The 13546-nt window shown below is 38.4% G+C and overlaps 1 protein-coding gene across 1 annotated transcript; it reads left to right on the forward strand.

Moving 5' to 3' along the window:
* Positions 1-1357: 1357 nt before the first annotated feature.
* On the forward strand, positions 1358-12838 carry LOC122089396 (serine/arginine-rich SC35-like splicing factor SCL30A). Its single transcript, XM_042659095.1, has 6 exons — positions 1358-1653; positions 8223-8396; positions 9523-9600; positions 10260-10424; positions 12072-12194; positions 12313-12838. Exons 2-6 carry the CDS (start codon positions 8248-8250, stop codon positions 12488-12490), a joined length of 693 nt encoding a protein of 230 aa, XP_042515029.1. The 5' UTR covers positions 1358-1653; positions 8223-8247; the 3' UTR covers positions 12491-12838.
* The last annotated feature ends 708 nt before the right edge of the window (positions 12839-13546 follow it).

Below are 13546 nucleotides of genomic sequence, written 5' to 3' on the forward strand. Positions count from 1 at the left end.
CAAATGAACCTAGGCCGGTATATTGGGTGTGAACAAAAATGTATATGAGTGAAAAACTAATCAACAGGGTTTCCACTACCCGTTTAGGGAAATATTAAGAAAGAGAGCGTTTATGGACAATCGTATTGAATCAGAGCTCTATATCATTTAAGAAATGATATTATATTTCTAATGGTGATTAAAAATGATTAAATACGATTTACGTTTGCGCACGCTCTTATACGGACATATACTATGGAATGGGGTCATGGTGGTATTGATATACATGCCCTATATTCTATAATGATGATGTTAGTAGTTTGGGGGTATCACCATATATAATTTAATTATGGTGGATATTTAATTAATATCGATTAATTAAATTAGGAATTGATAAATAATTACTATGCAGTTAATGAGTTATTTAATTATTTGCATTATCCCTCTTAGATTCTATTTCTTCCCTTTCTTAGTAAGCAAGTATTTGAGTCATATTAGATAAACCAAGTTTATGGAAAGAAGAAAATTTTAAAAGGAAAATTAAAGTTTTAAGAAACTTAAAAGAGTTTAAGTTTCCTAATTGGATTTCTTTATTATAATAATAAAGAAGTTAAAGTTTTAGGAAACTTAGACTATTAAAGTTTTACTTAAAAGAGTTTAAGTTTCTTAATTGGATTTATTTATTATAATAATAAAGAAATTAAAGTTTTAGAAAACTTAAAAGAATTTAAGTTTCTTAATTAAATTTCTTTATTATAATATAATACCTCACATTATATAAAAGGGAGGAGAGTAAAATGAGATTCTTACTTTTGGGATCCCATTCTCCTTCTCCTCTTTTGGCTTTCTCTCTCCATTTATCTTTCTTCTTCTATTTTCTTCACACCGGTGTTGAACTCTAATTTCTGCACAAGAAAGAAAAGTAAGTTAGAAGCTGCACTATTGAAGAAAAGAGAAGGGCTATTAGATAGTCAATTGAAATTTGTGAAGTTTTGAAAGCTCCATAAACTGCACCGACTGCATACTTAGGATTCAAAACTTGGATTGGTCTGAAAAAGAACCATTATCTGGAGGAAAAACTTCGTTTACGACTTTTTGTAAATATTGTTCTCATTATTCTGAATTAGTTATCATATTTATTTGGTTTTAATATGAAAAACGATCTGAATCAATCCAAAATTCCACTGTACATATCAAGTTGGATTGGAAAAATCTTGTTTCGGCCAGAGAGAGTCCGGAGAGGAAGCCGAATCCTTTGAATCCAAACAGGTCGAGAAAGACAAACGAACAAAGGGTATTTTCCCTTTTGATTAGCTAAATACCTCTTGTTTTTCACATTCATCATTTAGCATTCAGCCTTGCGAATACGATTCTAACGTTCTCCTCCCTTGGATTAAAAAATACCTAGGTGTTACACATCCGACCCAAGCCACCAGAATGGCAGCTCACCTCCGAGCTGTAGGGGGAGCCAAATATTAAGAGGAGACATAACGAGTACGTTAGGCGTTAAGTACTTGGCGAAGCTTCGCGAAGTTAAAAGGTATTTTGTGAAAGAGGGAAAAACAGAGAACCCTTATTACGCCAACTGAAACCCGCAGAGAGCAAATGAGAGCAGAGCGCGCGAGAGTGCATTAGAACTAGCGAAGCAGCAACAACGATTCATTTGTGTTTGAGGTATCTTCTTCTACCGAGCACTTCCTTTTCTCTGATTTTATTGTTATTGTATTACAACTGTTGTCGTTCAAGGATGTGGTGATCTTCTTCTTGTCGTTTTAGGGTTTTTCTGCATGGTGATCTTTGTCGTCTTAGGGTTTTTCTGTATGGTGATCTTTGTCGTTTTAAGGTTATTTATTATAGTAGTGACGGGAACATTTATCTCTGTTTCCGCTGATGCTTTTATTTAGTATTGGACTTTTCTTTTTTCAGATCACCAAATTTCTCTCTAGGGTTAGGTTACGATTCCTTGTTGGTTAGGAGTTGTTTCGTGATCTTTCTGTTTCGGACCGCCAAATTTCTCTCTAGGGCTAGTTTACGATTCTTTGTTAGTTAGGAGTTGTTTCGTGATCTGCCAATCGTTTTGTGAAGCCTCTATTTTGAAGGCGTTTTTCCGCGGGCGTAAGATTCAAGTTTAGTTTGCTTGTTTTCATTGCCACTAATGGTTAGCAAAAAATGTGTGCGGCTTCGTCCTTTAGATATGAAAGAAGAAAGAAAGAAAGAAATTCTGAATTTGTGGAGATTTTTATTGAAGCTTTTGCATGTATCAAGGGAGAAACGGACGGTTATAGGGTGTTTCTTCGGCATTTAAGTGTTCCGGTGAACATTTTACGATTTCAGAGTCTGCTCGAGACGGAACCATGGTTGACTCTGTAGGCTTGCAAAGTTTCAGTTGAAATCTCGAGAAGTTTTGGTGACTCCATATCGTTTTGCTGAAAGGTTACAAAAATGGTTTTTAAAAACCATATTCCGTTCAGAATGGGTCACTATTTTGACCCATTTCGGCAGGTTTAGACCAGTTTCGACACTAGAAGTGTTTTTGCTGTAAATTGGCCATTTCACTTGCAAATCTTGGTGGAACAATTTGTTGGAAGCTTTATAAGTCATCTGCAATGAACATTTATTGGACTTGAGGGTGAATTCTCGAAGATTCATAGTTTGAGTAGTACCTTTTTTCACTAAAGTAATTTCTTGCAAAAAAAAAAAAAAATGGTAAATATGTAATGGTTAGGCTTCAATTTTTGGTACTTTAGATAGCATAAGTCAGTCTACGATAGGGTAAATATATAAACGTTTGGAATACCCTCGTTTGTGGATAACATCTTCTCCTTCTCAGCCCCATAACAATCCTATCAACCCGGTCCTTCAAGTAGATACAGTAGAGGCATGTTTGCATCATCTTCCTGACTTGGTGATCTATAGCCGAGGTTGGGGTATCTAGAGTATGTTGATGATGGGACATATTATGCTGTTGTGATGTTGTTTGAGAATTTTTTCCGACATACCATGACATGGCCGTCTTTTGTGATCAAGTTGGAGGAACGTTTTCATTGGTGGTTGCAATCTACCTCATCTTTTGAGTATGCCCGGAGTTGTATGTTCTAGTGACAATTTGACATAGAGTAGGATACTAGGAGAAAGGGCAAGGGCCTTTGAGTCTCACCTTTGGTGTGTTGGTTGACTGGTTGTACACTTATGTTGACATGTTGTGACTTGCAATTGCATATTTAGTTGTTTCCATTCTTTTTTGTATTTTATAGTATTAAACTATGTGTTACATATGTTGTCTTTGAGAAAAATTACAAGCAAGGTATGTCATACATTGCCAACATTGGGTATGAAACCACATTTTGACTGTTTTTCAACACTGTAAATGTTCAATTGTGTTTAGAGATTCTTGATTTGGGTCTCTGTCAGATTTCAGTCCAAAATATGGTTGTGACTACTGAAATGTTCAACGAAACCATCCACCGAAATCTGAAATATTCGAACCCTGGTTGAAACCGGCTTGTTGAACCTTGCCTTTAATATGGAGAAATATTGGACCTTGATTATCATAAACCTCCAACTTCAACTGTCTCTTTGATGCGAATCCAAATCCCAAGGGCTGAAATCGGATCGTTTAGGGCCCACTAAACACTCAATAAAACAAAGGCAACACCCAATAACAATTGTATTGAAATAAAGCTTCAACTAAATGGCAGAATTGTAATTAAGCTGAAGTTTCCAATGAAGGTAGCAGTTTTGTAAATAAATAGAACTTTAGAAGGGAGTGGCAGACTTATAATTAGATGGAATTAGAGGCCTAGACTACAATATGCTAGTAAAAGGGTAATTTAGGACTAAGGAGAATAGTGAGGAAGTGAAGGGCAATAAGGTCAGACCAGGGGTTAAATGCCCTAAACAGCAGTTCACGATTCTTCAAGCTTCTTCTCCTTGTGAGAACCAGAAATCAGCGGAAATAACCTTCGAACTAGACAAGAGAACTCATCAATGGGGGCCTTCAATCGGGCTGAAACTCATGGAAGGGTTTGATTATTCCAAGATCTACAATCTCCAACCGATGGGTGTTCAAACAGAAACCAAAGAGAAAGTAAAACTTCTGCAACTCAGGTCTAACTCAAAGACAGAATCAGATGTGAAGTTCTTGTTAGAACTTCCAGCAAAGATCAAATCTTCACTTGCATCCATGTAGAGTAAGTTGTTTCCATTAGAGGGATGAGCCATTAAAACCTCAAACTGATCTGAAGTGTATCAGGATAGATTGATGGAAGAAAACTGTGGCTGCAAATAACACCCAGAAAATAGAGTTGTAGTATCGGTTAACGAAAACAGAAAAAGAAAAGAGAAATAGCAATAATAGCTGATCGATGGGGAGGGAGAAGAGGAATAGAAGAGATACGAAGAATTCAGAGAGGGAGGAAAAAGGAGTCGGTAGTCATGGTTCCGCACCCAAGAATTCTTCAACCAAGTGTAAATTCTTCAAAACTTCAAATCTGTCTCTTACTAGTGAATTACATGGCTTATAAAAGAAAATTCAAAGTTTCAAAATGGTAACTAATTTAAAATGGAAACCAATATAAAATTAGAAGCTAACAAAAAGAAATTGTTTCTAAATCCAAAGAGAATCAAATCAAAAGATTTTTTTTCCTATGTCCATCGTGCAATTGCATCAGCTCTCCCGGTCTTAAAAGAACTTGACTCCGTCGAGTTAGGTCGTTCTCCCAATATACTCTTGTAAGTTGCTCGCTGATGAGGTGGCACGTATCTCGAAGCAGGAGATGAGAACATAACACCAAGAGGAGGGAAAGTAGACTGACGTGTCACTGGAGCAGGAGTCAGTCGACAACGTGGCATGTCGGATAATGCGTGTGACCTCATTAAGTACATATGACCTCCTTGCTTTACCTTGATGGTGTTCCGTGCGCCATCATAGAGAATGCCTGTATGTCGCTGCCAAGGTCGCCCTAGAAGAATATCGTAGTGTGCCAATGTGGTGATCAAACATGTGACATGGTACTGTATCGGCCCAAATTGTAAGTGTACTCGAACAACTGCAGTGGCCTCTTCTCGAGCTGTGGGTGCAAAACCTCGCACGTGAATCTTCTTAAAAAGCTACTTCTGTAGAAGGTGGTGTGCTCGAACAAATTCAGCAGATATGAAGTTTGCTTCTGCCCCAGTATCAACAACTGAATGAACATCAGTATGGTCGGAGCCGTGCAGGAGAGTACTCTTCTGTCTGAAGAGAGGAACCTTATCAACTAGTTTATTCGAAAAGGATGAAAGGCTAGCTGAATGAGCTTCTTTTATCATTGACAATATCATCGTCCTCGAGGGGATAAGGATATAAATGAGATTCATTTTCACTCTTCTCTATCGGCTACTTCTCAACTACGTTCACAGAACGAGTCCTGTTAGGACACTTGTTAGAATAGTGACCCTTCTCGCCACAATTATGGCATATGATATTCTTCACCCCAACACTATCCTTGTTGAACTCTGACCTTTTCTCTTCAACTCTGCGAGCTTCAAGCTTCTTTTCCTCCATACGTGATGGAGGTCTATAAACTGAAGAAGTCTTGAGCATACCCTTCCAATAAATGGACTTCTTTTCAGCTGTCTTGGCATGAGCCGCTGCTACATCAACAGACCTGAAATCAGTGTTAGCCAACTCAAGTCGAATCTCAGTACTTAACCCACTGATATATCGCATCACTCGTTGCTGGTCTATTTCTTGAAGTCGACACCTTGAAGACAGTTTGTGGAATTCGAGGATGTAGGAATCCAAATCTTTATTCCCTTGTTGCAAGTTAAGTAATTTATGGAACATTACCTTTTCATAATTAGAGGAACAAATTTTTCAGTCAGGATTTGCTTCATGACCTCCCAATTGGTAATGGGTCTAAGTCTTCTGACAAACCTTGCATGTAGTACATCATCCCACCATGAACATGCATACCCAATAAACTTGGTGATAATGAGTTTCACACTTTTTCATGTCTGGAAGAGACTTATACGCAAAAGTTTTCGCCACTTTGGTAAGCCAGTCAAGAAATTCCTCAAGTCCCTTTTCACCACTGAACTCGGGAACTTCAACTTTGATGCCATAATCTTTGTCAGAAAATTGCCGGATAACATCTTGGGGAACAATTGCATCAAGTTGCTGCCTTTGAGGTGTGTCTTCGATCCATAAAGTGTTGAGCTGAGGAGGTAATGTAGTGGATCTTTCTTTAGCTTGTTTGTCGGACCTCTTCATAAAAGCAATCATCTCTTCCATAAACTTATCAAACTTTGCTTCAGTCCTCTCAAGCCTAGCATCAGTATTCTGTTGGTTCTCGGCTAACTCGTGATACAATTTGTTCAACTTAGCATTGGTAACGTTACCTGTCATGGTTGGGGAGGTGCAGGAAACCTCCCTCTGATACCACTTGATGCGAATCCGAATCCCAAGGGTTGAAACCGGATCACTTAGGGCCCGCTAAACACAATAAAACAAAGGCAACACCCAATAACAATTGTATTGAAATAAAGCTTCAACTAAATGGCAGAATTGTAATTAAGCTGAAGTTTTCAATGAAGGTGGCAGTTTTGTAAATAAATAGAACTTTAGAAGGGAGTGGCAGACTTGTAATTAGATGGAATTAAAGGCCTAGACTACAATATGCTAGTAAAAGGGTAATTTAGGACTAAGGAGAATAGTGTGGAAGTGAAGGGCAATAAGGTCAAACCAGGGGTTAAATGCCCTAAACAGCAGTCCACGTTTCTTCATGCTTCTTCTCCTTGTGAGAACCAGAAATCAGCGGAAATAACCTTCGAACCAGACAAGAGAACTCATCAATGGGGGCCTTCAATCGGGCTGAAACTCATGGAAGGGTTCAATTATTCCAAGATCTACAATCTCCAACCGATGGGTGTTCAAACAGAAACCAAAGAGAAAGTAAAACTTCTGCAACTCAGGTCTAACGCAAAGACAGAATCAGATGTGAAGTTCTTGTTAGAACTTCCAGCAAAGATCAAATCTTCACTCGCATCCATGTAGAGTAAGTTGTTTCCATTAGAGGGATGAGCCATTAAAACCTCAAACTGATCTGAAGTGTATCAGGACAGATTGATGGAAGAAAACTGTGGCTGCAAGTAACACCCAGAAAACAGAGTTGTAGTATCGGTTAACGAAAACAGAAAAAGAAAAGAGAAATAGCAATAATAGCTGATCGATGGGGAGGGAGAAGAGGAATAGAAGAGATACGAAGATTTCAGAGAGGGAGGAAAAAGGAGTCGGCAGTCATGGTTCCACACCCAAAAATTCTTCAACCAAGTGTTAATTCTTCAAAACTTCAAATCTGTCTCTTACTAGTGAATTACATGGCTTATAAAAGAAAACTCAAAGTATCAAAATGGTAACTAATTTAAAATGGAAACTAATATAAAATTAGAAGCTAACAAAAAGAAATTGTTTCTAAATCCAAAGAGAATCAAATCAAAAGATTTTTTTTTTCCTATGTCCATCGTGCAACTGCATCACTCTTCTTTAATAGGTTTAAAATTTGAAGGATGGTGAATCCTGGGACACTGTTATGAGAAAAAATTTGGGACTGTACAGTTGGAGAGAAAATATGATATTAAATAGACCATATTTTGTTGTTTTCAGCATTAAAAAGATCACTACTCTTATCAGCATTTTTATTTTTATCCTTTTTGTTTTTTATTTTTTATTTTTTTTTGGTTTTGTTTTCAGAAAACAGTGCTCTCTGACTACCTCTCTTTCTATGTCCAATTTATATCTAATTTTTTGTTTGTGGTTTTCCTTAAATGAGGACTACCATGACGAAAGGGACAGTTCTCCTAGTGTAACTGGAGAGAACTTGCAATGATTTTAGTAGGGACTATTTAGTATCCACTGTAGAGAAAATACTATTTACTCACTTGAGTTCTTTTTGAACCCAACTACATTACTGTCAAGGTTTAAAAATTTGGAATCGGGGCACTGGGTCCTTCTCTATAAATTCCAATTCTATTTTGAATCGGCCAGACTTGGTTAGAATTGCCCAAACTTGGCCTAACTCAGTCCGACTCAGTTCACATAGACTTGTGGTTAATTGGAATCAGCTGTCAATCCGATTCAAGTTTTATGACCCTGATTATTGTGATATTTGAGAATTTAAGTAGTTAATATGATGTGGTGTGCTTTGCCTTTTGAACTGATTTTTCTGTCTAATGCTGTTCTTTTTGTCTACTTGAATTGTGTACAGGTTAGGTATTGTCTACCTTTTACGAATGAGGGGTAGAAATTACAGCTACAGCCCATCACCACCAAGGGGTTACAGCAGACGAGGTCGGAGTTCCAGCCCCAGGGGTCGTTATGGATCTCGTAGTAGAGATCTTCCTACTAGCCTTTTAGTTCGCAACCTTCGCCGTGATTGTAGGTTTGTCATTGTCAATTTTTCTTTGCTTCTTGTGTCTCTTTTGTTGGTCGAGACAATATTTGGCTGTTATTATACATCTAACACTTGTGCAAAAGAGGTGGGGTTTGAAGCTTTACATGTTAGAATTTGTTCTCTTTATTAAGCTTCACTGTGACCGCTACATAAGGTTAAAATTATGGTTTTTTCTTTTACTTGTTACCCATATGAATTAGTTAAGATTTAAAGTCATGACTTTGGTGAAAATATTTGCATGTTGTAGTTGCTTTCCATGTTTAAGATAGTCCCTGCATTCATGGATGTTGATAAGATCCTTCCATTTAGCAGCACCTTAGGATGGCATAGCCTTAAAGTTAACGCAAAGGTTCAAACGAGGAAAGGGTTACGGTGGATTCCTAGGCACCCAGAGATGAGGAAGGGCATAGTAAGCCCCTCCCATATCTTGCAACTATAGTTTTTTTGCCCTGGTGGATCTCCCTCTTGTTTAATTAAAGTTTGGAATCTTGGATTAGAACCAAAATTTCAAATTCGATAAGGGACGATCTTAATATTTCTTTGTTCATTCCCCATCCAATAAAAAAAAAAAAACCCTTTGCTCAGGTAGCCCTACTTAGCAACACAGAAGAAGGGAGAGCTGCACCCCCGGGAAGTTGGAAAGGCCTTAGGTAATGCAACAGAGGGTGGTCAAACCTTCAGTGATGCATCAAAAGTGTAAGACCTGCACACTGATATTGTATTCATTTCTTCTGAGAAACTCAAAGGAATGGAGTGCTGCATCCACTGGAAGTTGGAGAGACCTAGAGGGTGGTGAAACCTTCAGTAGTGAATCAAAAGTGTGAGACATGCAACTCTGGTATTTCATTCGTTTCATTTCACTCAATGTAAGAATCAAATTCATTTCTGAAGGGATGACTGGAGACATTTTCCAATTTTTTTTTTTTTTCTGTGGTCATTTACGTGTTTCATTTTTTTGTTAAAGGGGGATGTCTTTGTTTGTCTTTATGGATCTTAAATATTTCTTGCTTGCCTTTATCATCCTGATATAACATTGTCAACTGACTATCTTTGTTATACCACCAGGATTTATTGCTGTTCTATTTATTTATTTATTAATTTTTATCTCATGCAGGCCAGATGACCTCCGCAGGCCATTTGAGCAATTTGGTCCTATTAAGGATGTATACTTGCCAAGAGATTATTATACGGGGTGAGCTTCCTCCTAAATGTACTATGTACTGGTTTGAAGTGGTTGGCAAGTTTTGGACTTGTGGATTAGTTTTCTCCGTTCCTTTTGGTCAAATGTATAGCATCCAGCAGCATTCTTGATGTAGCATTTTTGTTATTTTGAATGGAGTTGAGGTGGCAGTGTGACTTCCCTAGGAAAAGAACGTCCCTTCTTGCTCTGTTCTTATTTTGTTGTCATGTTGATGAGGCTATTCTTTATGTTTTGTCATTATTCCATAGCAAGTTCAAGTTTATTAAAATTGTTGAATTTAACAGTTGAAAATAAAGTTTTGAAGATATCAATCAAGTAATAAGAGTTCTGTTGAAGATGATGTTAATGTTTGTGAAGATTGGAAGGGAGTTGGGTTTGAATACATTGTGAAGAGTTCAAGTCTTGAAGAATTTGAAGTCATCTTAAAACTCTGACATTTACAAGGTCAGCAGCCAGCCTTGTGCTTGCTTTTACTTGAATTGCATGAAATACTTGTAGTATTTCTGCTTAAAATGAGCTTCCATACGTGTTGGAATTACTTTGGTGGTTTCATCCATCGAGGTTCTTCGATGTGCATGTTATTTCCAAAGTAGTGATGTTGGCTTTATGAGTGGTGATCTGTTTTGACAACAAACTTGTGTATGTTGCAGAGATCCCAGGGGCTTTGGTTTTGTCCAGTATGTAGACCCTGCTGATGCTGCAGAGGCTAAACATCAGATGGATGGTCAAATTCTTCATGGCCGGGAGTTGACTGTTGTATTTGCAGAAGAGAATAGGAAAAAGCCCGCTGACATGAGGGCAAGAGAACGGTCAAGGTAAGTTTTCCAATATAACTATCATTTCATTAACACCTATTGCTATTGACTTCAGTTCTGGCTCTACATTTGCTAGATGGATCTGTAAATGCTTTTTGTGGTTTCAACTCATGCTCAGTTGCTTATTGAGAAATATAAATATGTCTTGATGTGCCTAATTAGGGGCTGGGGTGTAGCACTGGAAACAATAAAAGTTCAAAACTGTTGGACTGTGATTGATTCATTGTACAACTGGAATTCATCTTTCAAAAATTATAAAATTTCGCTGTCTTACAGTGAATGTTGTTCGAGGATGTTTATGTGTTACAGAAAGAACTTTTGGCAGAGTTTTATTATGCTATTTTGTACAAAACTTTGAGGTCCCATGTTACAGAGCTGTTTTTACTGAATCTGGAACTATGGATGAAGTTGTAACTAGGGAACTGGTGGAGATGTTGAGAACTTTCTTTAGCATTGGCCCTTTTCAAAATGTAGATGCGGGTCTTCCAACTGCCTTCATAACTAAATAAAGGGTATAAAAGGATAATTAGTCTATATAAGCTTAGTGGCATGTCATGTAAACTTTGCTATTGTTTTTTATGTGGCCAGTCCCAAACTGCAGTAGAGGAGGTTCCCATGATACAAAGTTGGCTTTGAATACTTTAGGCTCCCTTTTGTTTGATCGATAAAAAGGGTTGGAAGCTTGTGAGGATGGTTCCCACATGTTGTGGGTTGGTTTGGGTTGGGTTGGGTTGGGTTGGCAAGGCAAGGGAAGGGAAGGGAAGGGAAGGAAATAATGAGATGTAATTTTCATTGGGGTGGAATTTGATGGAAGAGAGGAAATTGAGGGTAGGGTAGGGTAGGGTGGGGTGGGGTGGGGTGGGGTGGGGTGGGAAAGAGAGTAAATTGGAGAGAGACACAAAATCAACTTTTCGATGAATAGTGTCAATTGGTTGGACTTTGGAAGTGAGTGGGGTGGGAAAAAGTTGTATGCCATAACAACATACGACATTAATTGCATTTAATGAACTTATTTGGTAAGTTTCTCACCCCATTTATCCAAACGCTCATATTTGTGGTAGTTTGTGATAAACTAGTATAAGTTTCCCACCTTTTTTTACCTTTTCTAATTTTTTCCGTCAAACCAACAGGGCCTTACGAAGACCTTTTAGCGTGGGGACCCAAGAATTTCACATTTTCAAGAACAGCTAAATGGGATCCATAGCCAACCTTATTTAGTTGGGAGGAGGCTTGGTTGAGATGAGATGAGATAAGTGGCATGCCATCCAATTTCCACTCACTCACAAATCCAACCCACGAATCAAACCTCCTATTAATTTATAGGATTTTCTGGTGGATGAATTCTATCAAAATACTCCACAGAGCATGGATTGTTTGAGTTACTCAATTTTTAAGCATAAGCTGGTCAAGAGTCATTGTGATCAAGAGAGTTGAAGTATGCGCTTTGAGACTTGGATAGGGTGAACCTGAATTATGATCATTGAGTTTCAAGTGTTTTTTTTTTTTTTTTTTTGGGGGGGGGGGTGTGAGGGAGAGTTTTGCTGCCCCATCCTCGTACTTTATGAATGACAATTGACATGCATGTTTTGTAGAATTGTGTGAACGTGAATTTTATGGCGCATTATTGTTGATTTGTTCATGTTTCAGTGGTAGGGGTCGACTGTATGATAGGAGGCGGTCTCCCCCACGTTATTCCCGATCTCCATGTGCAAGATCTCAGCCTCGTAGTCCTAGTTACTCTCCATCCCCCAGGCGGAGACATTATTCACGGTATGTGACAGATTAATGTGGATTTAATTGTCTTGCCATTTGCTTGTGAGCACAGTTTAATGTTGCCTTAATTGTCTTGGCATTTGCTTGTTAGCCTAATTATTGTCTTGTTACGCAGAACTGTTTCGCCTCAAGACAGAAGGTACCATCGAGAGCCTTCCTACTCCCGCTCTCCCTATAATTGCTCAAGGAGTTGGAGTCGGAGCCCTGGCCTCAGCCCCGGCTGCAGCAGTAGTCCAAGTGGGAGCCGTGACCATCCAAGGAAAGCAGGAAGGGAAAGATCATTAAGTCGGTGAATCATTGGTGTGGGAAACAGTATGCAGATCCACTATTTTAACGAGTGTTGTCAACATTTAGTTTGAAAGACACTGTTAATATTGAGATATGTTTCTCAATCAAGTCTAGCTTTGATCTACTTTGTTGGGATTCTTTCTCGTGGCTGGCCACATTTTCCCCTTTTTATATTCTCTTTTTTTTTTTTTTAAGATATAGTTAGTATTGAGATATGTTTCTCAATTTAGCCTGTAGCTTTGATCAACTTTGTGGGGATCCTTTCGTTTGGCTGGCTACAGTTTTCCCTTTTTATATTGTGTTTTTATTTTTGTGTAAGATGAAGCTCTATTGTATCTCTCTTTGATGTCGTACATTGGAGTATCCTATGTGATGTTGGCCTGGAGGGGTCTGAGCTCCTTCGGTGGGGTTGAAATTCGACTTAAGTTTCCACTTAGTACTGACGTCGCATGTGGGTGCAAAACAAGTTACACAATGATGCCTGTAACTTGTAAGTTTGTGCTTTTGGCCGTGTATAACAGGCTTATCGAAGAAAGATGTCCTAACCATGTGGGTTTTGGGTTGTGTGTGTGTATGTGTGTGTGTGTTAGAACCCGGATCATCTACCTTTTAATGGTTTTGTGATGACATGTGTTCTATTGTTTTCATTTATACTTTTATAAATACCACTACTCTTAATGGCAGTGGAAGGAGCAAAAGGACATCTTGTGTCATCACACGCGAACGTTGAGAGGCTGGTCGAGAGTCTCGAGACTTCAGACTCAAATGGTGTGCAGTGGCTGGTGGGGTATGTACTATTTGTTTGACGGGATATTGTTTTGGCTTCTCTTTTTGCCCCCCTTTTTTTAGTTTTACATAGGAAAGACGAAACAGCATTGACTCTTCGACTCATCTTGGGCAAGGATGGTTTGGTAGATTGATAAGGGATCGTTGAAGATTAAAGACCATAGGGGAGAGGAGCCTCCTAACATTTGATGCCTGGTGAGCAACCTTTTCAACTATTCTCTCTCTCTCTCTCTCTCAACCCAAAGGTCTATAATCTCGGTTTTACGATCAAGAGC

Source organism: Macadamia integrifolia, chromosome 9 (genome assembly GCF_013358625.1).
Source record: "Macadamia integrifolia cultivar HAES 741 chromosome 9, SCU_Mint_v3, whole genome shotgun sequence".
In the NCBI taxonomy this organism is placed as follows: domain Eukaryota; kingdom Viridiplantae; phylum Streptophyta; class Magnoliopsida; order Proteales; family Proteaceae; genus Macadamia; species Macadamia integrifolia.